At 45.2% G+C, this 27,357-nt stretch overlaps 1 protein-coding gene and 1 pseudogene across 1 annotated transcript; one reads left to right on the top strand and one right to left on the bottom strand.

The window, feature by feature from the left end:
• Positions 1-338: 338 nt before the first annotated feature.
• Positions 339-22,786, bottom strand: LOC103224089 (NBPF family member NBPF4). The gene is made up of 13 exons (XM_037997387.2): positions 22,468-22,786; positions 20,613-20,715; positions 19,574-19,782; positions 18,450-18,522; positions 17,382-17,593; positions 15,601-15,652; positions 14,282-14,421; positions 13,252-13,303; positions 12,245-12,414; positions 9,538-9,589; positions 8,617-8,789; positions 2,697-2,933; positions 339-682 (listed from the first exon to the last, which is right to left on the bottom strand). The coding sequence occupies exons 1-13, from the start codon at positions 22,640-22,642 to the stop codon at positions 477-479; spliced, it is 1,854 nt and encodes a 617-aa protein (XP_037853315.2). The 5' UTR covers positions 22,643-22,786; the 3' UTR covers positions 339-476.
• Positions 22,787-26,452: 3,666 nt separating this feature from the next.
• On the top strand, positions 26,453-26,874 carry LOC103224076 (profilin-1 pseudogene; annotated as a pseudogene).
• Positions 26,875-27,357: the final 483 nt, after the last annotated feature.

Genomic DNA, 27,357 nt, shown 5'->3' with positions numbered 1-27,357 from the left:
GCTGAAGCCTCAGCCTCTGGCTAGCTGAAGGGGCAAGTACCATCCACAAGTGAGAAGAAAACACCCCTGAACTTCCAGTCAGCCTGGAGTGCAGATATAAGGACCTGCCTATGCCCAACCAGCAGCCGATGACCCTTTCATTCTGATCCCCTTTGTCCGGAGCAGTGATGGCTTTTCACACCTCCCAGACAGGATGTACTCAGCGTCAACCATGCACACTCAGAAGCAGAGGGCTGTAGAAGGAGAGGGCCCTTTGCAGAGAAACCCACCCCCTTACAACTCCATGTCCCAGTCTTCTGGGAAGGAGCGGGAGAGCAGACTATGGGAAGAACCTGGACGTGAGAAGCAGCAGGGGCCTCAGACAATACCCACAAATAGGGAAGAGAACAGCAGTGGGAGAAGGAGCTGTCATCATAGACAGAGAGGAATAAGGAGCGAGTGCCGCTAAGAGCCATAGATGTGATTACTTTCCTACTCTAAGCTTGCAGGCCAGGGAATCTGCATGCCAGTCTCCACCTGCTGAACGGCAGTTTTCTTTTGATCATTTTCGGTTTTAGGACACTTGAGGCATGAATGTGGCCAATGACTTGATGTCCATGTGTGTTGTCGGTTGAGCCTTCAAGAGCATCACCTTCCAGCTGGGAAGGGTTCTTCATTCCAAGGGAAGGCTCTGAACCCAGCTCTGAAAATAAAACCACAGACAATGGGATCCACTGGCATCCATGTTCTCACCGTGACTTTCCTTCTACGCAAAGAACATCAAATAAGGAAAAGTGGCGTCCAAAGCCAATGGAGTCACTTTGGTATTTTCTTTTTGTTGATCTTTCTTACATTACCCAGTAATGACAAGATGGCCAGGAAGCAAAGACACTCCCAATTCACAAAAATATTCAAACAACAGAGGATTAAGAAACACAAGTAGATTACAGGTAGATAAGGCAAGGAAATCACACTGTATATAGACTGTGCTTTTGGGAAGGAAGAGATTATAAAACTCAAGCAAAATCAAAGTGAAATCAGAACTGAGCTCAAACAGGAGAAGGCAATGGCAGGGCCTGGCAGGGCGGCAGCCCATGGGGCACAGAGGTGAGATCAGACAGCGGTGACAGCAGCTGATGAGAGAAAAGAACCAGGAAGACTAAACATGGAGAAGTTACAAAACTTGCATCATTATATGATCTCCTGCATGTATGTATACCCTGTATAACATACACACCAAATATGCTTAATATATATGACAAATGACACAAATGCATATATCTATATATACATATTAATCTAATAAGAGTATTATACAGGGATTTGGGAGCTATTGAATGTAACAGTATAACCACTCTTCTCGTCCATAAAAATTGGAAAAAAATAGAAACATGAGAATATTGAGAAGAAAAAGTGTGGTGAGAAACAAATGACCAGTTGGAAAGCCAGGAGAAATCACCAGGTGAAGGAAAAGAAAACAAAAGGCATTCATTCTGTCCTCTTACCTGGAGCCTGGTTCATGCTCTAGACTCCAGGGAAAATGAGCAAGAGAGGGCGTGTCTGAGCCAGCGGGGTGAGTCTTGGCTGGGGGTGTGGGAATCCATGGAGAAACAAAAGAGATTCCAGTGGGAAGAAATATGTTTAAATATTCGAAGTTATCACGGCACATGTCAGGGACTATGCATTCCCTGACACTCACTGAGCGCCTTCCGTGTGTCCTCTTCAGGGACCCAGATGGTGCTCGTTACATCATGTGACCCTCCCTCCTCCTGAGGACATGGGTCTCCTTATTCTTCAGCTGAGGGCATCGCCTGACAGATGAGCACCAGGCAGCCCCAGGGCCTCCAGGAGGAGATATTGAGTGGGACAGAGAGTAAGGATGAACACGATCCAGGGTTTTAAGGAAATCTGAGCAAAAGTGGATCCCTGGAAGAAGGAAACTGAGGACGTGGCTGTGGACGTAGTAGAGATGATGAACTAAATGGAGTTTCATAAAAGAGACTGATTTGTACACTTTCCATGAGAAGGTTGCCCTTTTATTTCAAAAAAAGCTGAAAAAGCAGAAGAGGCTGGATACGTCAGGAGACTGACTTGTGGGCCAGGATTTACACTTTTACTGAATGTGCCTAATAGGTTATTATTGAAAGTGTCTGGTAAAGGAAAATTGGCCTCATAAGGGATGAGTAACGAGAGGAAGAAAGCTGGCAAAGGAGACTTTCTAAGAAAGCGATGGAAGAGGGGTCCCCAGAAAGCAGAGATCCTAACAATTGCTCTACTGCAGACGAAACACCGCATATGAAGTCACTATCTAAGTGCGAATTTGCCAGAAAGAGAAAATGATTCGATATCATCTATTCATAGGTTTATTGAGCAATTGTTACTGAATCCGGCCCTCTGGAAATTATCATAATTAATACTCTCAATAATGATTACAGGTAGATACGATTTTTCAGGTATCTCATATGAGGGAACTGAGATATAAATAGCAAAAAGATAAAAACCTTGGCCAGAGTGAACAACTAGACAGTGGCAAAGCCAGGGCCTGAGAGCAAATTTGATCCTAAGCCCCAGGCTCTTGCTCACCTCACTGGGTTGGAGTATCGTGGATTTCAACTTGACTCTGAGGGAGCATGAAGAGACCCCACTGTCTCCTCCACCCACAGTACCATGACCACCAACACCCGGATTAGAGCTTCCTGGTCCCCTTTCCTTCCTACCTTGGAAGGGCCATTGCTTCCCAGGATCAGCGTTGGCTGTGAAGCTGCAGGTGGTGGAGGAAACGCCCCGCCTGGCTAAGCCATAGCCACAGTCAAACCCTTGATCCAGCTGCAGTTGCAAAGAATTGGGCACCAGGGTTCTCGGCTCCGGCTGTGCCTGTGAAGCCTGCATCTCTGACAGGTGGTGGCCGATGTCTCCACTCCAAGGCCCGTGGGGACAAGCTGCCTGGGTGGGAGCTGAAAGAGAAGGGTCTTCAGTAGGAACAACCTCATTTGTTACGCATGCCCAGAACGCCTATCCTTGATGTCCCTGCCTCTCAGTAAAATCACCCAGTGACCAGGCCACGCAGACCGACATCATGTACATGCAGGCATAGTCACCTTTCCTGTTTGTGCCTGGGGATGCTGAGATAGCAGGTGCCCAGGCTGGGCGTCCCTGAAGTGAAATACCCCTGTTTCAGCCCAGAAGGCTTTGGATTGGCTAACAAGGTCATGCTAATTATTCTGTCATTATTGATCTCTTTCCAGTGGTCTAGAGGGAAAGTTCTAGAGAGCCCTCAGAGCATAGGAGAGGAGAAGTTGTTTCTCTCCACACCCAGGGGTATAAGAACAGGACAAGAGTTAGAGCCGCCAGGCTTTGAGAAAGAACCATGGAAAAGGGGGCTGGGATCCTATAGACCAAACACTAAATGAGGAAAGCTTTTCAGGGTTCCGGGACATTTTGAATTTCCTATTGCCTATAATGGTTTTACCAACTGCCCACACACATACATCTTATTGCCATATGAAGGGTCTCAGCAGCCATAAGCAAAGTATTAGAGGGACCAGTCCCTTCACGGACACTTAGGGGCCACAGGTATTACCGATCAGCGTGTGTGGTTCTGTAGGGAGATAACACTGAGCACAGTCCTCATCTTACCCGCTCCTCCAGTGGGGCCCGGGCAACACCCCTCATAAAAATTATCGCTATTTCCACAGGAAGAGGAAATCACACTCTCAGAAAGTGGACTAAGGAAAGACTTCCGGTGGCCTCACATCAGTCCAGGTCGGCCTCAAAAGAGGAATGGGGCCCTCAGGGCCTTACCCACATTGCTGCAGGGCTCCTCTCTCTCCTGCCCTCTGCACATCCTCATTCTCACCAAGATTTCTCTAAGTTTTCTTAAAAATGCCTTCCGTGTATCTGTTCTCCTTCATCTTCCTGAGAGCACAGTGTATCAGACTCATCACTGATGCCTGGCTTCATACACCCCTGCAACTGCTTTCTCTGATTCTGCCATCTCTGCACGAGCAATTATACCACAAGCAATTTATCACCCAAAAGCCCTGTTCTTTCCACGTTCCTACTCTGCTTCTGAAAACTCTCTGCTGCCCACTGTGCCACTCTCCCCGCTCACTCTGCCTGTGTGCTCCTACTGTCTTCTGCCCCATTATCCTATCCAGCATCACCTCCCACCACTCCCTCACACAGTCTCCCCTGGGGTCAGGCTGGCTGCTCCCTGGCCCAGCCCTGCACAGGGTGCCTTCCAGTTTCTGGGTCTTTGTCCAGCAGCACTTCTCTTGGCTTGGTGTGGCCTTCTTAGTTACTCAGGGCACAGTTTACTGATCGTTCACCATCAGTCACTTAAGACACTCTAAGATTTTATGATGGTTCATATTGGGCAAATGAGAACAATATGCTGAAACAACAAATCTCATGGGTGAAGACTGGGCAAACACAGTCTCTCTTTCTGTTCCTCTGCACTTGCTATTTAGAATCAATGTCTAGGAATGTTTTAAATTATCACTACTTAATTTTGTCATGTCATTTTGTCCCTCTTTGCTAGACTACTGAGTCTTATTAAACTTATACTTTGAATATTCTTTGCATTTTCAGGAGAAAAGGGAAAACATTTTCTCAAGCTTCTAAAATACGGTAGTACTGTGAGTTGGGCAGGTGGGAAAAAGCACTCAATTATAGATCAAGTGATCATTTAGGTTGTATTCTCCTTGGTTCTACCAAGCTTTCCTCTGTAGGGAGAGGATGGATGGAGCAGATCGCCTGTGGAAACCGCTGCTGGGGTCAGGGCTGTGTACTGTGCACGCTATTCACACACCATTGTCATGAACCCACACACAGGATGCATCCTTGTGTAATTTGAAAGGTGCATTCATTCATCTCAACCCATCTGCATGGAGGATTGTGGCCTCCCCAGGCCCCTGTTTCATGATGCTCTGGCAGAGCCGGCCCATATCAGAGGCATATCACTTCTGAGGCATGTGTCTGAGCACTTCCCTTCCTCCTTGTAGAAGCCCTGTCCTGGTTGGGGTGTTCCTCAGACAGAGCCCTGCAGATTTACAGGGGCTCAAGGATGGCCAAGTTGAAACCCTGGGGACAAGGGCTGGGGAGAGACTAAGACCTTTCATCCCCTGTGTGATTTTCCAAGGAGAGCCCCATGGAGCTGTAGGTCCCCCTGGAGGGACTGGAGGAACCACTAGCTCTGCTCACAGACGAAGTGCACAGAGGTATTCCTCCTTGGAGATTCTGCGCCAAGGGCTGCAGGAGTTCTTTGTACCAGGCTAGCAACTTTTCTGTTTCAACTTGAAATCATTCCAAATTAATTTCTACAAAAGAAAAAAGGATGAGCACCCATGTCGGCTCAGCCCTGACACGTTCTCCCGCCAACAGAGAAATAAATAACAGCGACTGTGCTCTGGAGTCAGGTAGATATGGGGCTTATATTCCCACCGCAACTAGTCAAGACATCCTGGGCAAGTGAGTGGACCTTTCTGAGCCTCGGCGTCCTCAGCTCTAACATGGAGATGCCACCGCAAACTTGGGAGTGTCCCTGGAGCACTGAACGAGTTACAGCAAGGACAGAGCTTGCTTAGCAAGGGGCCTGGCATACAGCCGATGCAAAGTCAATGTGTATTTTATTTCTGTTTCATGAATTGCTGTGATCCTAAAAAAAGCCTTTGCTTCTTTGAAACTCAGGGAGAAATGGAAAACAGGAAAGGGGAGGGTCCCAACATCAAAGGCACTTACCAAAATAGATAGAGGCCAACATTTTTGTTGCTAGTTTCTTTTCTCTTTCTTTATTTCTTTTTTTCTTTTTCTTTTTTCTTTTTTTGAGACAAGGTCTCCTTGTTGCTCAGGCTGGAGTGTGGTCGTACAATCGCAGCCCTCTGAGGCCTCAACTTCCCAGGCTCAGATGATCCTTCCACCTCAGCCCTCCGCATAGTAACTGGGACTACCGGTGTGTGTCACCATGTCCTGCTAATTTTTTGTAGAGACAGCGTTTTGCCATGTTGCCCACACTGGTCTCAATCTCCTGAGCACAAGCAAGCCCCCTTCCTCGACCTCTCAAAGCGCTAGAATTACTGAAGTGAGTCACTGCACCTGGCATTGTTGCTAATTTCATTATAAAATATTCATATATTTTGGGGGACATCACAGAGTTCCTTGCTCTTACTAGAAGATAATTTGATGGGCAAAACCTTCAACAATCAGGCCAGGCATGGTAGCACATGCTTGTAATTCCAGCACTTTGGGAGGCCGAGTCAGGCAAGTCACCTGAGGCCAGGAGTTGGAGACCAGCCTCACCAATATAGTGAAGTCCCATTTCTACTAAAAAGGCAAAATTAGGCCAGGCACGGTGGCTCATGCCTGTAATCCCAGAATTTTGTGAGGCCAAGGCGGGTAGATCACCTGAGGTAAGGAGTTCGAGACCAGCCTGGCCAACATGGTGAAACCCATCTCTACTAAAAATACAAATGTCAGCCAGGCACGATTGTGGGCGCCTATAATCCCAGCTACTTGGGAGGTTCAGTAACAAGAATCACTTGAACCCGGGAGGTGGATGTTGCAGTGAGCCAAGATTGTGCCACTGCATTCCTGCCTGGGTAACAAGAGCGAGACTCCATCTCAAAAGGCAAGAATTAGCTGGGCGTGGTGGCAGGCACCTGTAATCCCAGCGACGCAGGAGGCTGAGGCACAAGAATTGCTTGAACCTGGGAGGTGGAGGTTGCAGTGAGCCGATACCATGCCATTGCACTCCAGCCTGGGTGACAGAGTGACTGCGTTTCAAAAAAAAAAAAATAGAATGAGCAAGAAGAAATGAACGTTGGATATTTTTCTCTACACATCCTGTGAAGCTGCTGTCTCAAGGGGAAGTTGCTAAGAGGAAGGGTTTTCTGGAGATCGTGGGGACGGGAACCACTCTGCTTTGTTCATCAGTTAGGCCAGCACCTCATCAGATATACGAGTTGTCAATGGCTTCTGTGAGAATATAGCACTGAGACCAACATGTGGTTGAAACTACAATCCCATCCATGTAAAATCTACTAGCGCTCTACAGAGGATGCAAGCTATGGCCTTGCATGGAGGAAAGGACACTAGACTGCTTCAGTAGAGGGAAAGCTTTCAATGGAAAGCTACCACAGAGGAAGTAGAGTGGCAGTCACCAACTTTTTTGGCACCAGGGACCAGTTTCAAGGAAGACAATTTTCCACGAGCAGGGTAGGGGGGATGGTTTTGGGATGATTCAAGCACATTACATTTATTGTGCACTTTATTTCTATTATTATCACATTGTAATACATAATGAAACAATTATACAACTCATCACAATATAGAATTATTGGGATCCCTGAGCTTGTTTTCCTGCAACTAGTTGGTCCCATCTGAAGGTGATGGGAGACAGTGACAGATCATCAGGCATTAGATTCTCATATGGAGTCTCTAGACTCCTCACACGCACAATTCACGATAGGGTTCAAGCTCCCATGAGAATCCAATGCTGCTGCTGATCCAACAGGAGGTGGAGCTCAGGCGGTAATGCTCGCCCACTGCTCACCTCCTGTGCGTCATGAACCAACACAGGTCCATGGCCTCGGGGGTTGGGGACCCCTAAAGTAGAGAATCTAGCTTGGGACACAGAAATCATGAAATAGACCTCCAAAATAATTGAGCAAGACTGCAAGCACATGTGGGTGGCAAGAAAAGAGATAAGGGCACTGCTCAGGGCAGCAGTTAGCAACATAATTTCAGAAAAGAGAGATGCCCTATCTTAAAGAATGATACCATCTGATCTTCGACAAACCTCACCAAACAAGCAATGGGGAAAGGATTCCCTATTTCATAAATGGTGCCGGGAAACCTGATTAGCCATATCCAGAAAACTGAAACTGGACCGCTTCCTTACACCTTCCTTATACCAGCTATAAAAAGATTGAGATCATGTCCTTTGCAGAGTGAATGACATGGATGAAGCTAGAAACCATCATTCTGGGCAAACTAACAAAGGAATAGAAAACCAAACACTGCATGTTCTCACCCATAAGTGGGAGTTAAACAATGAGAACACATGGACACTGTGAGGGGAACAACACATGCCAGGGCCTGTTGGGGGTTGAGGGGAAAGGGGAGGGAGAGCATTAGAAGAAATACCTAATGTATGCGTGGCTTAAAACCTAGATGACGAGTTGATAGGCGCAGCAAATCACCATGGCACATGTATACCTACGTCACAAACACGCACATTCTGCACATGTATCCCAGAACTTAAAGTAAAATAAAATGAAATAATAAAATAAAAAAAGAAGGTCTGTTATACAGATTTCTCCAGGTGAGCTACTGTTGTCAAGATTTTGCAATGATCCCTCACCATCCCCCTCTCTGGTCTGTTTGGATACGCACAGCCTGCTCTTGTGAGAAGATGCCAGGTGACAGATGAGCCAGTTGGGACAGAAGAAGAGGAAGTTCCACCTAGTGGATGTCTGTGCTTAAAACTAGATCCAAGAGCCAGATTCAAAACAGGCTCAGTATACACGGCCTGCCTACAGAGATGAACTGCCTCAGCTGCACAAGTTGCACAAAGCAAAACAGATAGAGGCTGCCTGGGAGAAAGGTGGAGCTTTGTGACCTTTAGGCTGGAGTACTCACAGGCTATATCTAGAGCAGAGCAGGCGAACTGATCCTCCAGTGAGTACAAGGTGCCGCTATAAGCCTGGTGGCAGTCACACAGGTCATGGGGAACCGAAGGAGTCAAGTAAACTTCATCCAGGGAGTTCTCTGGGACCTCCTGCTCCTCCACCTCTAGCAGCTTCTGCCTCAGTCTGGTGGGTAAAGACGACATAAGGTAAACACCAGAGAGAACCAAAACCACTGTACTCAGCTGGGTCTATAGGGAGGCTCACAGGAGGGACCAGAGGAAGCAAAGGACAGTCCCCTCAGAGAGATACAAGGATGCTTCCCTGTCTCGAGCAGGAGACAGAGAGCAGCAGGTGCTCAGTGCACTGGGCAGACAATGAGCTGGGCAGGAAAGAGATGGAACAATCCCTGTGAGAAATGGCCATGACACAGTGCATTCAGCACTTTTGCATACATTTGTTGAAATTAGCATCACTGGTCAAATGAATACAGGCTCGTAAGGCTTCACAGACAGAGTGAGTGCATCCTCAACATCCCTTGCTCTCAATATTGTAGCAGGACATGAGTAATTTTCCCTCACTTTCCTGCTATCAAATACTTGCAAACATGTTATTGTCAAAGTGGCAGACATCAGATGTGCACCTCTTCTTCACTTTAAGCAAAAAGGACAGAAAAGAGGACCACAGAAAATGTCTGTGACTGATCAGTTCAGCAGAGTCAACTGAATGCAGACTAGTACAGTTTATAGAGATTAATAAGGAGAAAAAACAAATACAGGTATACAATGAACAGAGTCCACATTATGAACATGGCTATTTCATGGTTGGCTGAACAGATGAAACAGGTATATTCAGCACACTCTCTGATTTTCCCTGCATGTGGAGTCTCCAGATATCAACACTGAATTGACTGCCCATGATTCCTCAGAGTTACCTGCGGCATGGTGGGTCTTGGTCTGCTAGCTCCTCTTGATCCCTGTTAATTTCTGCAAATAAATTCAGACAGGGACAGACACATTAAGCAGGTTCCCCTACACACACAAACAAGCCACTGTGCAATCCTAACATAAGAACATCGGTTTCCTCAGTGGGAGAACAGGACACTGTGAGAGAAATTTTCCCAGAGGCCTGAGGTCCTGTCATGAGAGAGGTGCTCTGGGTTTCTTCCCTAAGCCTAGGGGTGAAATCTCCCTGTTGTGGTAGATCATCATCCCAATATCATCACTCCTGATTTTGTGCGAAGAGTTATGCAACATTTTTCACACCAATTTAAAGCAAAAATCCCAACTGCTTTCTAGCAGAAATATCTAGCTTTCTATCATTAAATACCCACATTGTTCATGGTTGCGAGGATGTTAGACAATGAAATTAGAATGAAGGGGGGAATCAACAGACTCCTGAATCAAAATGAATCTTTGGTGCTATAAAGAAACATTGGCTATTCGTGGCATCTAGGAGTGACGAGGCCCAGTCTTGCTTCTGCAAACATAACAAAAGGTAATGGACTGCTCTGCTAAGACAGGCCAACATCGAAGACACAGAGAATGAGGCTTGGTTCATTGAAATCTGGGTAATATCTCTAACAGAAATGTAGTCAAAGATGCCACTGGCCTTGGGCAGGCATAGAACCTGAAGGAACATGGTTGGGGAAGGAAACTTGTAAGGAACACAATAGCTGGCAAGACAAAGTTTATTCAGATTAAGAGGCCTGACAGACACCTGCTGGGCATGTGTTACGTACACTGGTGTGAATTTTTCACACCTGCTTGGGGTCCAGTGTCCTAACAGTTGATCCAGGATGCCACAAGAATGGCCTGAGACTAGGAAGAGGCCAAAGTTCATGGACCCAATCCTACGTCTTTGTTTCAGACTCGATTCCAGAGTGATACAAATCTACATGTATATCTAGGTCCAGTTCACAGTGTTGACAACTCTCAGTCCAGCCACGGGTGGGAGGCCCAAGGATTTTGGGGTCCACCTAGGACTTCTATCACCTTCACAACGGAGTACTCACTGTCTACGTCAAGAGCCACGCAGGCTTGCTGTTCCTCTAATGAATGCAGGGCACTCCTCATATCAGACTGGTAGGAGTCAGTCAGGTCAGGAGGGATCGGAATAGTCGAGTCAGCTTCATCCCATGACTCCTGAGGGACTTCATGCTCCTCCACCTGTAGCAGTTGCCTATTGAGCCTGTTGGGGTAGGAAGGTCTAAAAATTAATCCACGGAAGATCAGGTGCCACAGAGGTCTATCTGAATTTGGTGGAAGGTTTGAGACAGTGGTTGCAGAAATCTATTTAAAAGGAGGAAAAGTATCCTCTAATTTGTAGGATACAGTGTGGCTTCCAAGGGAATGTGGTGTGGGGCTGTGCTCAGGGAACTGGCCAGATTATAAGGCGATGGGGAGGGAGAAAGGAAGCCCTCTATGATCACCCTCATGACACACAGTATGGAAAGATTACTAGAGCAGTGGCTTCAGTGGTTTTGCATAAAATGAGTTGAAGTTGATATGCAATAGGTACATGATTGTAGCATTAGAGGAAGTGTAGGCTCCAAAACCTTTCACCTTCAGGCAGGCCTCTTATTCTCAATATAGTGACAGGCTATGGTTTTTTTCTAGTTCCTTTTCCTATTACCAAAGTCCTAACACATTATGAAGAGAAACAAGTCAAAATCAAGTCTGCATCACACTGGTTGTGGCCCCGCACCCAAGAGAGAAGGGGCAATTGCAGGAGCTCCCTAGTCAGGTGTGTTGACCTGAGTAACCAACTGCAGGTTACTAAATGTCAGAGGGAGGAAGTAATGGGATCCTATGCAGGTACCACCATGAAAACAGACAATCTTATGACTAGGGATAATTTGTGACTTGTTGAGAGGATATATATATATATAGCACTTTCTGTTTTACCTAGGTCTGGAGTCTCCAGCTGTCAACAGTGAATGAACAGTCTACAGTTCCTGAGACTTACCTAGGGCACAGTAGTTGTTGGTCTTCCATCTTCTTTCGGTCATTTAGATTTTCTACAAATAAATTCAGACAGGGCTGTCACATTAAGCTGATTCCCCTCCACACATGTCCAATTCACTGTCCAGTCCTAACACAGAGACATCTAACTTTCCAGTATGAGAACAGGATACTGCGAGAGACATATTTCAGGAGGCATAAGGTTGTGTCTTGAGAGAACTGGCTTATTGACTTTCCTGAGCCATGGGGCAAAATCTGCCTGTGCTAGTAGGCCACCATCCCAACATCCTCCATTCTGACTCTGGCCAAACAGTGAAGTAATCCTTTTCCCCACAGACTCTAGGCAAATAGCTAAACTGCATTGTATGAGGGAAACTGTAATATTCAGCCTTCTTCACCAAATACTCAGGTTTTGATGATTTAGAACAGGGGCCCCCAATCCCCAGGCCACAGACCAGCACTGATACATGGCCTGTCAGGAACCAGACCATACAGAAGGAAGTGGGTAGCAGGAGAGCCAACATTACAGCCTAAGCTCCAGCAAATCAACCTGTGTCTATGAGTCATGAACACACCAATGACACGCCTAAGTCCAGCCAGGAGTGTGAGGTGCAAGGATTACAAAGTCTGCCTGGGGCACCAATTGGAGATTTATCATGTTCAAAATGGAGTACTCACTGTCTACAAGAGCCAAGCTGACTTGCTTTTCTTCAAAAGAATACAAAGTTCTCCTATAAGGCTGGCAGGAGTAAGTCAGGTCAGGAAGAACAGAAGCAATCAAATAACATCCATCCAGTAACTCCCGGGGGACTTCATGCTTGTCCACCCTCAGCGGTTCCCTGCTGAGCCTGCAGGGTAGGAAGGACTATAGATTAATCCAAAAAGTTTCAGAGCCCTAGCTGGATTTCATGTGAGGCATGAAGGAGCGACCACAGAAAGCAAATGGTCAACCCATTAAAGAGTTCAATATTCTCCTCTTCTTGGTGGGTTGCAGTGTGGTTGCCATGGGGTAGGTGAGCAATACAGAGAGAGGGAAAGAGAGACAAGAGAGAGAGAAGCATCAGGTACTCCATGAATTGGCCAGATTATGATTTTCTGAGGCAGGAGACTGAGTGTTTCTGTATGGTACAGTCATGACTTACTGATGATCATGTCCCAGAAGAGTGGTTTCATCCTTTTTTCTTAAATTGTATTGAATTTTATATGTATTGGCCAAGTAAGCACAGATTTTGAGGCATTATAATATCCCCAAAATCTCATGTCATCAAGTCCCCTGTCTCTTAATATTGTGGCATGGTATAATAATAATTTTTCTATCAAATTTTCTGCCGTGGAATACTCACCACTGTGCTAATGCAAAACCAGCAGAAAGCAGATATGCATCTCAGGGTGGTTGAAACCATAAGAACAACATATCTGCTTGCAGGAAATCTCTGTGACTGATTAGTTGTTCACAAAGTCAACTGGTTTTGTGTACTGAACTTGAGAAGTTAATAAGAAATGGCAAATAAGAAATGGCAAATAGTACAAGTATCACAATGAAAACAGAAAACATTGTCCAAAAGGATCATTTCTGGTTGGCTGAAGGGATGAATTAGGTATATTCAGGACTTTCTGGTTCTCTGTGGATATGAGTTGTAGAGCTATCACCCCTGAATTGACGGTTCCTGATTTTTCTCAATTACCTGGGAGCAATCGTTTCTTGTCTTTTCACCTCTTCAAGACCAAGTTGCTTTTCTGCAAATACATTGAGAGAAAACCAGTCACATGAACTTGATCCCATTCATACATGCACAAACTTGTGTCCAAACCCACACAGTGGCATAAATATACTCAGTGTAATAGCAGCCTATTGTGAGAGGAACTTCCCAGGAGGCCTCAGCATGAGCCTTGCGAGAAGCCACTAGGTTTACTTTCCTGAGCCATGGAGCAAATCTCCTTAACATAACAGGTCATCATCACAGTCCCTTCTGTCCTGAGCCACAGCAAACTGTTAAACACATCCTTTTTTACTGAGAGATCCTGGGGATCCACTTCAATGCTTTCTAGGAGGGTTACTGCAGTATTCAGCATGCTTCCTTCTGATAAGTTACCGTTGGTGGTTTTGTAGAATTCACATTTAGATGGATAGATTGCGTCAAAAGAATCTCTTATGCTATGCAGAAACACTGGCCTTTCATCTTGTAGGGAGTTTCAGGGCCCAGCCTTCTTTCAGAGAAACATCGAAAGTCCAATAGTGGTGTTCATGTTCTGGTACTCAGAGACTTCCTAGCTAAGACAAGCCAACTAAAAAGAGACAGTGTCTAGCCTGACAGAAGGGAACAAGCGTAATGACAGCCCCAGGAATGTAGAAATGGCTGCCAATGGCCTTGGACAGCATAAATACTCAGGCTGATTGGGTAGAAATCCCATGTGAGATGACAGATTCAATCTAAATTGGGAGGACTGATGGATAAATCCTGCATCCAGGCCGCAGGGGTGCATGTGAATTTGTCAGGTCAACCTTAGGTACAGTGATTTGCTAGTGGGGCAAAGATGAAAGATGACATGTGATTTGCGGCTAGGATGGAGTAAAACTCTCTGACTCATGGGATGCCTTCTTCAAACTCAATCCCAGAGCCTGGTTCTAACCAGTATATGAGTATAGGGTTTGCCTGACGGTATGGCATCTGTCATTCTAGACCGGTTGTGGGGTGCCAAGAATAGGGAGCCTACCTGGGAAGCCAAGTGGGGTTTCCTCTCCTTTGGAATTGGAGTGTTCGCTGGCTACATCCTGAGCAGAGTAAACTTTCTGTTCGTCCAGTGCCAAGAAAGTGCCTTCGCAAGGCTGGTAAGATTGGGACATATCATGGTGACTACAGGAAGTCAGAACACTTTCCTCCGGGGAGTCCTGCAGCACTTCCTTCTCTTCAGACTCCTGCAGCTTCCTGATGCACCAGACAGGAGAGGAGTGACAAGAGGGATTCAACACCACAGCATCTCAGGTGATTCCATGGGACACATAAGGGAGTGGTCACAGAAACCAAAGGGGTAGTCTCCTCCAAGAGATAAAAATCTATCCTTCTAAATGTGGGGTGGATGTGACCGCCCTGGGGACAGAGCAAACGCAAGCAGCAGGTGCTCAGCGCATTTGCCACAAACGAGCTGCTGCGGGAGGTCCCAGACTCTCCCTGTAAACCGCGATCATGACTTGCAGCGCAGAGAACTGACACAGGGCTTGGCTTCCTATGCCTAAATGTGTTGATGTTTACATGCAGCACCCAAGTAAACACAGCACTTGAGGCATTCCGGATACACAGATCTTATCTTTTCAAAGCCCATTTTTAAAATATTTTGACATAAATTACCATTTCCCTGTTTTGTAATGAAATACTTGCCAACACGCTGACATCAAATATGTAGAAAGCATACATGCATCTCACTCTGGATTAACCACATGGGAGAGAACAGGTGACACCCCTGAGTTTGGTTAGCTCACCTGGCTCAACTGATTGCATATTCCTATGCAAGGGGGGGATTAAGAAATTGAAACCTGGCCAGGCGCGGTGGCTCACACCTGTAATCCCAGCACTTTGGGAGGTAAAGGCAGGCAGATCACAAGGTCAGGAGATCAAGATCATCCTGGCTAACATGGTGAAACCCTGTCTCTACTAAAAATACAAAAAAAAAAAAAAAAAAAAAAAAAAAAAAAAATTAGCCCAGCATGGTGGCAGGTGCCTGTATTCCCAGCTACTTGGGAGGCTGAGGCAGGAGAATGGCGTGAACCCAGAAGGCAGAGCTGGCAGTGAGCCGAGATCATGCCACTGCACTCTGGCCTGGGAGACACAGCAAGACTCTGTCTCAAAAAAAAAAGAAAGAAAGAAATTTGTAACCTACTCAAGTACCACAATCAAAAAGACAGCATTGTTAAAACGTATAATTTGCAGCTGGATGAATGGATGAGGCAGTTCTGTTTGTCACTTTCTATTTTTCCCTGGATCTACAGTCTCCCGGTGTCACTATTGTACTAACATCCCACAAATCTACAGAGTTACCTGGGGGGCACTGGCGCTTTCCCTTCCTCTTCCTCATGATCATTTCGATTTTCTGTAAACAAATTCAGAAGAGCAGGTCACATTAAGCAGATCACGCTTCACACAAGACCAAATCAGTGTCTAGTCATAGCACAAGGACATAAATATTCTCAGTGTAAGAATGTGATATTCTGACAGGAACGTTCTAATGTGCCCTAGATTAAGTCTTGACAGAAGTAGATGAGCCTGCTTTTCAGATCCGTGGGACAAAATCTCCCTCATCTGGTAGATCTTAATCTTATATCCTCTGACCTGAGTCAGCACAAACAATTAAATCATTTTCCCTAAGATTTTCAAAAATTGCCCTAACTGATTTCCAGAAGTGCTGCTGCAATACTGATTTATCTCTTCATATATCATGGTCAATGAATGGTTAGAGAAATTTATATAGAAAACTGAACCGATAGATTAATTCTAACAACTTTTGCTTAACAAAGAATCTGTGGGGCTGGCGGGTGGCTCATGCCTCTAGTCCCAGCACTTTGGGAGACCAAGGCAGGCAGATCACTTGATGTCAGGAGTTCAAGATCAGCCTGGCCAACATGGTGAAACCCCACCTCTACTAAAAATACAAAAATTAGCCAGGCGTGGTGGCGCACACTGGAAGTACCAGCTACTCGGGAGGCTGAGGCAAGAGAATCACTTGAACCCTAGAGGCAAAAGTTGTAGTGAGCCAAGATCACGGCACTGTATTCTAGCCTGGGTGACATAGTGAGACGTCATCACAAGAGAAAAAAAGAAAAAAGAAAAAGAAAGAAAGAGAAAAAAAAGAAAGAAAAGAAATCTGTGGTGCTACACAGAAACAGTGGCCACTCATGGGGTGAAGAACTCAGGACCCAGCCTTGCTTTATGGAAACTTATAAGCAAGATTAGGGTACAAGTGTTGATGTCCTGGTTTCAGTTGACTGAATAGCTGAGACAAGTTGGTTTAAAGGAGATCCAGACTGGAGATGAGGAGAGTGAAACCAGGGAAACAACATCTTCAAATAAATGGACAAGGCTATCAGTGGTCTCAGATAGGCAAAGAAACTGCATAGACATTGTTCAGAGACACAAATTACACCATTGTAGCTGACAAGAGACATAGGAACCGAGCTAGGAGGCCTGACAGATACCTCCTGTACTCCTCCTGTACATGGGTAGCTATGGCTTTGTCACACCTGCCTCTGTTGCAATAACCTGATACTAGGGCCAGGATGAGAAAGGTATCACATAGGCCAGGGAGTACAGGAAAGCTCTCTGATCCACTGGTATCTGTGTTTAATATTCCATCCTAGTTTCTCATTCTCTCTCTCCTCTTTCACTTCTCTCTCTCTGTCTCTCTTTCTCTCTCTCTCTCTCTTTTTCTTTTTGACACAGGTTCTGGCTCTGTCGCCTAAGTTGGAGTGTAGCAGTGCAATCACGGCTCACTGCAGCCTCTACCTCCCAGGCTCAGACAATTCTTCCACCTAAGCCTCTTGAGTAGTTGGGACTATAGGCATGCAGCAGCATGCCTGGCTAATTTTTTGTATTTATTGTAAAGATGGGATTCACCATATTGTCCAGGCTGGTCTTGAACTCCTGATCTCAAGTGATCCACCCACCTGGGCCTCCCAAAGTACTGTGATTATACATGTGAGTCACCGCACCTAGCTCCATCCTAGTTTCTGACTCAAACCAATATGTGTGTATGCAGCCCATCCTCAGAATTGATCTTCCATAGCCTAGACAGAGGTATGAGACACAAGGAAAACAGAGGTTACCTGGGAGAATGTTTAGAGCATGCTGCCATTCATCTTGAGAGGATTCACCATCTACAGTCAGAGTTGAGGTGACTTTGTCTTCCTCAAATGTGATTTTTGTGTTCCTGTGAGACGGGTTGGAGTTAGAAGGGCCGTGGCTATTTGAACAACTGATGACACATTCCTCCAGTGAGTCTTCAGGGACTTCCTTTTCTTCAGCCTTCTGCGCCTCTCTGATGAGCCAAGTGGGATAGAGATGACAGAAGATTAGACCGAGAGGGATTGGACCCCAGGGAGTCCTAGCTGGTTTTGACAGGAGGCATAAGAGAGTGGTTCCAGAAAGCAAACAAGAAGTTCCCATTAAGAGAGAACAGGCAATCCTCTTCTCTCTGCAACACAGCATGGCTGCCATGGGAGCCAGAGAGGAAGAGAGCAACTGGTGTTCATTGCACTGGACAGATAGGAGCTGAGGAGGATGAAGACTCAGCTATCCCTGTACAGTACACACAGCACACACAGAGAGACAACAGCTGCCACACCCTGTGTCTAAGCTGGGTTGAATTTCACATTCTGTGGCCAAGGGAATGCAGGCTTTGGACCCATTATAGACTCCAGACATGGTGTGCCTTCTAGGCCTTTTTATTTTAACATTGTGAGATAAAATGTAATTTTTTTTTGTCTAGGTACTTTTCCTGGTGTTTAACTTTGCTAGGTACTTCCTAATTCCTCTGCTTGTTGCCTCTTTGCTATTTATCATTCATAACAAGTATCTAAAGACAACCATGGAGAAAGCAGCTTTGCACCTCCTCCTGGTTTTCACAACAGGGTAGAACAGGCCTTCTCTGTGTGTGCAGGAAGTCCCTGGGGCTGGTGAGTTTATTGAGGGTCTTCCTTAAGGTACCATGAAGACAATGGACAAACATGTTAACAGGCCTATTTCCTTGTTGGGTGAGGGCAATAAATTAGTGCACTCTGCAGCTTTCTTTATCCTGCATCCGGAATCTGACTACCTTCACTCCCTTTGTGTTCTTGCTGAGACCTTTTCCATATGTTACCACCCATTACCTGCTCCTGATTATTCAGTCTTACCTGGGGGCAGGTGGTTCCTGTACTTTATCGACCTCCTCAGCTTTATCATTTTCATCCTCATCTTCATCATCTTCTGTAAATGCAGAAGTGTTTGTTCAGATATTTCCCACTTCACACTCTGCAAGCACAGTCAGCCCAATGTGCACAGAGACATGAACATCTATGATGGGTCAGCATTGAACTGAAAGCTCTCATGTTTTATCTTTAGCAAAATGCCCTGGCGTGGTTTCCTGATCCATCAGGCAATGCATTTCTGATCTGGAGGGCCACCATCAAGATGTGGCCAAACACTGAAAAGACCTTTTGCTCCCCATATCACTGGAGGCTTGTGCAGCCTCTCTCCGGCCTTTGGCAGCTGTCTCTCCCATCCCGCCACAGATCTGATTCCCAGGCACAGGCTTGGTGTCCTGTCACAGTTTGCATTTAGAAACTAATTGTTTCTCTTAGGAGAGGACAAACTTGTCCCACAGTCCTCTATACATCAGGAGACTGCACAGGCCCTCCACGTGGCTTCTGCTGTGTTATTCAGGGACATTCTCTACATGGGAAGTGCTTCAGTCTAAAGCCCTTCCTACCACCAAATGCCCCCACATCAAGTGCCTTCTCCAACACCACACGGCAAGGGGCTTCATCTCATTTTGAAAAGCAGTCATAAGTGTTCCGGCATTTGAATGATAGAGACACTTGCAAGAGACAATGTGTCTGCCTTTGTAGAATGAGAGACAGTAACCCAGGAAAGACAAACAAATCACTCACCAACAGTTACTAAGAACATTGCCGAAGAGACAGCCTGGGAACCTTCATTCTTAGTCCAGAGCTCTTTTCACTCTAACAAGCGTTCTCCCATCACAGCCTCCTTCCTTTCCTTTAAAACTAGACAGATGCTGCCTCTTGCTCCAAAGACCACCTTCCATCAAGGAAGGAGGGACATTTGCAATACTGTGACCTCCAATCCCATGGATTTCTCATCTCCGTTCTTACCCAGGAAGTCCTGGTCATGTCATGGCCACATATGTTTAGTGGAAAAAAACTCCACCGATACAACTGTCATTGTGAAAGTGTGGAGGTCTGGAGTCTCTCATAAGCCTGGGGTTTTGGGTCATCAGGGCCAATGGCCACCTTACCTGGACTGAGCTTTTGGACAAGGTGCTGTGCCAGCCTACACCCCTTAGCCAGCTGTTCTCGGAGGTCCTGGGACTTGTCCGGCTCATCCAGAGTGGGGAGGGCCTGGAGATGCTGAGTCAATGAGCGGGAGGCTTCTCTCCCTTCCCGTAACTTCTCCCTTAACCGGGCCAGCTCTCGTGCCTGAGAGTGAACCAGGACTTTATATTGCCTAAGGTGAGGTGGTAGAGAAAATTTAACAGTGGAAAGGGATGAGTGATCAGTTCTAATATTGCAACAGAGATTTCTGAGACAATGTCCTCAAGGAGACCTCCAAGCAGAAGGTCAGCACATGTTTAAAGGAATGTCTGTGGCTAAGAGAAAGAATAGAAAATGGTTTACAGGCTTCCTCTGTATCAGAGAGGGCTCCTGTAAGATCCTTGATGATGTTCCATTCATCTTTCTCTTCTGTAAACAAAAGTAGGTGTCTTCCTAATGCGTTTCAAAAAGACATCCTTTCAGTTCCTCACTCTGGTCATGGACATTTCCATGTGAAAATACGCATAGTGCAACTTGCGGTGATAGATACAAAGCCATGTACAGAAATGAGGCCGGGTGCAGATGGGGCGAATTGAAAAGAAGAAAGAAGAAAAGAATGACAGGGTCGAGAAGGCAACATCGATTGAGTGAAAGAATGAGATGCCGCAGCCAGTCAGGAGGTGATTCTGACTAAGGGTAAGTGGGGTGGTGATGGCACACCATTTTGAGTATACTGAATGCTGCTGGGTGGTTCCCACTTCTTTGGTTAATTTTGTGTTATGCAAATTTCACCTCAACAATTACTTGTTTGAAAAAGAGAAAACAAGGCTCTGAGAAACAACTGCAACCCATAACTTATTATCATCCTTGTTCTGTTTGATAAATATTTGTGTGTCGTGAGCCTGCCATGGCAATTCCTTCCCTTCCCTGGCCCAGCTTAGCTCTTACTTCTCCCCGCCGAACTGCTGTACGTCAGAGATTTACACACCTGCCCACCTGCCTGCCCCCACGGGGCCCCCTCACCTGAGCTCCTCAGCTTGCTTGAGCTGCTCTGCAAGCTTCTCCGCCTTGAACTGCAGCTCATCCCTCAGCATAGATTTTATGAGGTCTTTGCACTCTTCATACTCTGAGAAAAGACAGACACGCCTGCCTCAGTGGAAGGCTGGACATACTGCTGTGGTCACTGCCTACAGGGCAGGAGGCAGGTCCATCCCAAGGACAAAACTGTCCCCACTACCAGGCTCTAGGCAGGGATTTCCACATCTTTACTCTTCAGCCTCCTGACTTTCTGGCATCTGATCCTCCAAAATTTAGAGACAAAGAAAGAGAAACTCAAGGGCACATCAAGGAAGTTGACAAGATGATTCAACCACAACGAAGTGGAGTCAGAACTCACAGCCCCTGAGGTCTGAGTCTGAATGTGGGGCCGCTTTTCCAAGCCTTCAGCCTCTCCTCTAAAACACTGCACTGGGCCATGAAGCAGTGATTTCTTGTACAGTCGGGAAGGCCCCTAGGACTATGGGACTGATGGTTTCCCTTTTACTGGGAATTTCAAGGACAAGTATGTCAAAGATTTTTTAAAATCTTTGATTTTTAAATCATATCTTCAGATAAGATTTTAAGAATCGTATCTGAAGCATAAAGTATGAGACATAAGACCATAAGGCCATGAAGGAAATATGCCCAAATACTAATAAAGCTTGTGTTAATTTAGAAACAGTACAGTGAAGAACTAATAGATAGTGTTTACTCTGTGCCAGTAACTGTTCCAGGAGATTGGCAAGAAACAGCTCATGTAATTCACTGCAGCAATTTACAGAGGTAGGTATTATTGTAGTACTCTATGATCAAATGATAAAACTGAGGATCAGAAAAGACAAGCAACTTGGATGGAGCGCAGGACACAGGCCCAGGGTCCCTGCTATGCACACTGCACTGCTACTTCCACACATTCTCGGGTACTATCTTTCTTCCTCTTTAGGAACAAGAGCCTGTGCCCCAGGAAGCAGGACTTCCTCTCACCAGGGTACTGTCTGCTTTTTTTTTTTTTTTCCTTCGAGTCTTGCCCTGTCCCCAAGGCTGGAGTGCAATGGCGCGATCTTGACTCACTGCAACCTCTGCCTCCTGGGTTCAAAGGATCCTCCTGCCTCAGTCTCCCAAGTAGCTGGGGTTACAGGCACCTGCCACCATGCCCAGCTAATTCTTGTATTTTTAGTGGAGACGCGGTTTCACCATGTTGGCCAGGCTGGTCTCAAACTCCTGACCTTGTGATCTGGCTGCCTCAGCCTCCCAAAGTGCTGGGATTACAGGAGTGAACCACCACACCCGGCCCCTACTCCCTGCTTTTGATGCTGTCACTTATAGCTACCACAGGTTCTAAGGGAGCAGACTCCTCTTGAAGCCCCTCAGAGCGGGTACTGGGTACTATCACCAACTTTCCCTCAGGGTCCCTAGAACAGAGCTTTGCCTTTTGGGCCTCAACAGAAGCTTGAACTGAATAAAAGTTCACTAGTCCCAGACATTTAGAACAACAGACTAGATGTTATTTGTCTGTAGGATCTTATATGGTACAGAGAGGATTCTTGAAAACATGGTTGAGCCTCTTGGAGAAAACAGGTGGTTCTCTGCCTGTGTCAGAAAATCAACAACTGGGATTTGAACTCTAGTCCCACCCCAACCTGACTGCAAACACGGAAAGTTGCCAAATACTTTGGTACCTCTGTCTCCCAACTTTAACAAAATGTTAAAATACCCATTTCTGTTTTCCTAGAAGTACAGAAAGGATGAAATTATTTTTGATGGAGAGACCATTTAGTTTCTCAGAGAGAAGACAGGACATCATTCATCACTTTCGTGATGGTGAGCCTAGAGATCTTACTGTATTTATTCTGCTGGTTGGCCAGGAAGTAGGCCACTTGAGTTACAAGAAATTTCTCTTTTATGTTTCTGAACTGCTGTTTCTTCTCTGCCAGCTGGGGGCACAATTTCTCATTGATTTCTAGAATGTTCATCTCTGCCTTCTCACTGGACCAAGGGCCAGCAGATACCACCATGCTGAGGTTTGTGGCAGAAGAGGTGGAGTCAGGGACTGGGGAGAAGAAACACAAATATATGGTGGGTTAAACATTGGTGAAATCAAATAGGTTTAGTCAGGACTAAGGGATGTCGGTAACTGAAATTCTTAACTTACTGTTGAGAAAAACGTGATCACTCTGCACAGCACTTTAGGATCCTTAACCACAAAGACAAGGTTCGAGGTACCTTAGCTCAGAGCTGAAGGCACTGCCCGTAGCTCAGACTCTAACAAGAGTGAGGGAGATTGTCGCCAGCGTGCCAGGTAACTGTCTGCAGTTGCAATAACAGAATTAGAAGGTGGGGGTGTCATGGAATCTTAGGAGCCTGCGTTCCAATTGCCCTGGCTTGGCTGAAACACAGGCACCCTGGTCTCACCTGAGGTCACCACCAATGGGGATCATTCCTTCAGCATTCACTCTCAGTATTCGTGTACCCTTGTGACAATGGCACAGACCCATCTCTTTCCCAATACATCTAAGCATATTCCTCACTGTTTAGCTCTTGTCTGTAAAAAATCATCAAGGCAGAAACAGTTTCCCAACAGGTTATATTTTCCTAATGGTAGTCATGAAGTCACCCCACCTGCTGTAAGTTAAAACACATCTTAAGGCTTTTCCACAGGTGTAAGATATCAAACTTTTAACCTGCCCTGATATCCTCTGGGTCTTCTGCAGTTTTTTCTGTATCCACTAGAAAGTGAATAAATAATTCATTTTTTAAAAATGTTTTCTTTCCTGTCTCAGTATTATTCTTGCTGCATCCCGTTGTTATGTCGATTTCTTTTATCTTACTGGGGCAACATCTTGGGTTTTCATCACAACCAAGACCAGTTTGGCATCCCTATATCCAGAGCTCTTCCTCTATGTGGGTTGATTTGTTTTTTAATGTCACTGAGCACTACATTTTATACTTGTCACTTATGGATGTCATTCTAGTGCCACAAGAGTACTTTTCAAAGTATCAAGTGATCAACATCATTTATATAGAGGTCTCCTGAAAACACGTGTGACCATCTGTCTTGGGAATTTTTGTAAACCTGATGCTATTTTGTTGTTTCCATTTTTTTTCCCATATACTGAAAAGAACAGGGCTACGAGCAGTTCTTATGGAATATGGTTTGATGTATATTTTGTTGAGTTGGACTAACACCATTGATTTTTGGTTGCATTCAAAACAGAACATGGCAAGATCAAGGTTCTGGTCAGGGTTGGTTGGTGATCCTCAGTGTTGCTGTGCAGTAGAAGGTGAGTTTGAGGTGAGAGGAACGAGTAGGAAAGGGTGATCCCCTGAACCACCTACTCACTTTCTTAGCTTTCACTCCCACCTGGGTTTTGTGAGCCTGGAACTTGGGAGACTGTTCTGTAGCCCAGGTCTCCCAAGATAGGCTGCTGGACTTGCCTGAGTTGAGGGTGCAGTGGGTGTGACCCTGGGCTGCCCAGCATTCATGTGGAAGTGAAGGAAGAACTGGATCAATCCCATTTGAAAGCATCCGTCTCTGCAGCCCACATCATCCTCCAATGACACTGTAAGGATATTGCTTTGAGATGCATCAAAGGCTTTAAGTCAATGCATTTTCTGGGGTCTGGGGGTCCTGACATTCTGTGTCAGAATGAAAATCTGTCAAGTATGATAAAACTGCAGGTTCACAAAAGTTATATGGCTTACATGAGGTCACACAGGGATGAGTTTTCAGCACTGCCAATAAAAGCAATCACAATAATTATTCAGTAATTATTCATAGGATCCATATAATTCAGTAAATATTCACATAATTATTTAGTAATTATTCATTGACCAATTCGTACTAGGTATTTTGTTCAAAACTGTGCTCATATTTGGACATTGTATCTTCATCATAATCCTTAAGGTAATGCTATTATCCATAAGTAACAGGTAAGAAGCCTGAAGAAGAGGGATAGCAAACCATGTGTTTGGCGATATTTCCATTTCTTGGTTTTTGTGATGCTGGAAGAATGAGCAGAATGAGTCACAGGAAGAGAATTCATTCCTGTATTATTTTCCAGGACAGAGATGTGCCCTCCTAGAGTACTGGGACCAAAATTCCCAAGTGTCTGCAACCTTGCTTTAACAGTATGGGAAATAACCTCTATCACCTGGAATTTCCCTGGAACTTTGGAATATGCAAGAGAAGTATGAGACTTGGGTCTTCCCTTGGCTGTGTTTAATTCACTCTTCGATTCACTCACTACCTTCTCCCAGGGTGGGGATTATTCTATTCATGAGGGATCCACTCCCATGCCCCAAACACCTCCCATTAACCCCCACCTCCAACATTGGGGACCACATTGAAACATGTGATTTCGAGGGGACCAATATCTAAACTATAGCAGCCACCATAGATTAATTTTGCTTATTTGTGTGCTTCATAAAAATGGAATCATTATGGCTGGGCCTGGTGGCTCACACGGGTCATCCTAAGACATTGTGAGGCCGAGGCGGGCAGATCACCTGAGGTCAGGAGTTCGAGACCAGCCTGGCCAACATGGCAAAACCCTGTCTCTACTGAAAATACAAAAATTAGTCAGGCATGGTGGCAGGTGCCTGTAATCCCAGCTACTTGGGAGGCTGAGGCAGGGAGAATTTATTGAACCCAGGAAGTGGAGCTGAGATCGTGCCACTGTGCTCCAGCCTGGGCAACGGAGCAAGACTCTGTCTCAAAAAAAAAAAAAAAGGAATCATTTAGTATGTTCTCTTGTTTTGACTTTTCTTACTTAGGTGGTTATATATGACACTAATTTGTTTGATTGCGTTTTTCTCGTTTCATTTTGTTTTGGCCAAGTAATATCCTATTGATTGTATGGTTATCACACAATTTGATATCCCTTTTTTTGATGGAAGACAGGTTTGCTTATTGGCTACTGTGCATAAGTAACTATGAATATTCTTGTACAATTATTTTTGTGAATATACACACTTATACTTATTTTACTTATTTTCCTGGGTATCTAAACCTAGGGATGAAATCGTTTGGTGAATGGGTAGAAAATAGTCACAGAGTTTTGCAAAGAAGTTGTATTATTTTACATTTCTATGAAAGATACAGGCCATTTCCAGGTGCTGTACCTTCCCACACACTTAATATTTTCAGTCTTTTAAATTATAGCCATTCTACCATGTGTATGGAGATATCCTATTTTGGTTTTCTCATACCTATTGTTCATTTAGATAACTTCTTATGGAAAAGACCTTTTCAAATGTTTCTGTTCATTGATATATTGGGGTGTTTGTCATTTTCTTTGTAATCTATAGGGAGTTCTTTATATATGTTGAATGAGTCCATTTATATATACATTTTTTGATATTATATAGCAAATAATTATTTCTGGTCTACAGATAGCTTTTAAGTTGTTAAAGAAAACATAATAAGCAGAAAGTTTTTTAAAATGAAGTGCAATTCACTTGATTGCTTACTGTGGTGAGTGCTACAGTATCTCATCTAAGAAATATTTTCGTATGTCAAGTTCATGAAACTATTTCCTGTTTTTCCTTCACAAGGTTTCTCATTTTAACTTTCATGCCTTAAGTTAAATTCAGTGTATGGTGGAGAGTGGTTGTTAATATTAACTTTTCAAAAAAACAAATATTACTTCACTCAAAAACGTTTTACTTAAAAGTCTTCTATTTCCCCAATGAAGGGCATTGGTATCTCTGGCAGTGCCAGCGCCTTGGTCAGGATGGCAGCGCCTGCCCTGAGCTCTCCGCCTCTTGCGCCCACCAGCCACGGCGGCCCCAGCAGCAGCGACCAGAGGAGCCCCTGCAGCAGCACAATGGCCGGGTGGATGCCTCTATCTACAGCCTGGTGGCAGACGGGACCTGTTAGGACATGGCCATCGTGGGCTACAAGGACTCGCCTTCTGTCTGGGCCGCCGTCCCAGGGAAAACTTTCGTCAACATCACCCCAGATGAGATTGGTGTCCTGGTTGGCAAAGACTGGTGAAGCTTGTTCATGAATGGGCTGACACTGGGGGGCCAGAAATGTACTGTGGTCCCAGACTCACTGCTGCAGGATGGGGAATTGACCATGGATCTTCAAATGAAGAGCATCAGTGGAGCCCCCACCTTCAATGCCATTGTTACCATGACTGCCAAGACGCTAGGCCTGCTGATAGGCAAAGAAAGTGTCCATGGCAGTTTCATCAACAAGCAGTGTTATGAAATGGCCTCCCACCTTCAGTGTTCCCAGTACTGATCTCCTTTGTTCCTTCCCCTCCACCGCTTCCCACAGCTTTGCCCCACTTTCCTTCTCATACACACATACATCATTTTAATTCTGGGGGCCATTACCCCACACCCCTTATTGCTGCCAAAACCACATGGGCTGGGGGCCAGGACTAGAGGGGCAGACACCCCCTGTACCCATACCCCTCCTGTGTGTGGTTGAAAAACTTTTTCATTTGGGGGTTTTGAGTTTTTTTAATGAATAAAAAAGATTCTACTAAAAAAATTAAATAACTGTACATATGTGGGCATATTGTTTGAATCTGTATTCTTTTACTTTGATATATTTATGGATACATACACCAAACTACCATTTTTAAATTACTGTAGCTTTAAAATCAGGTTTGAAATCTAGCAGAGTAAGTCCTCCAAGTTATTGCTTCTTCAAGACCGACTTGCCTATTCTAGATTCTTTGATTTTCAGATACATTTTGAAATTAGTTTTTAAATTTCT

The sequence above is a fragment of the Chlorocebus sabaeus genome, chromosome 20 (genome assembly GCF_047675955.1).
Source record: "Chlorocebus sabaeus isolate Y175 chromosome 20, mChlSab1.0.hap1, whole genome shotgun sequence".
Taxonomy (NCBI): domain Eukaryota; kingdom Metazoa; phylum Chordata; class Mammalia; order Primates; family Cercopithecidae; genus Chlorocebus; species Chlorocebus sabaeus.
The sequence above is the reverse complement of the archived record's forward strand: the minus strand, read 5'-3'. Positions and strand labels throughout refer to the sequence as shown.

Excerpts from the sequence above, each read along its gene's own strand:
- LOC103224089 (XM_037997387.2), bottom strand. The coding sequence starts at position 22,642 with ATGGTGGTATCTGCTGGCCCTTGGTCCAGTGAGAAGGCAGAGATGAAC. Across the intron at positions 19,783-20,612 it reads AAGCAAGCTGAGGAGCTCAG|GCAATATAAAGTCCTGGTTC; the intron begins GTGAGGGGGCCC and ends ACCTCACCTTAG. Across the intron at positions 2,934-8,616 it reads CTCTGCTCTAGATATAGCCT|CTCCCACCCAGGCAGCTTGT; the intron begins GTGAGTACTCCA and ends CTTCTCTTTCAG.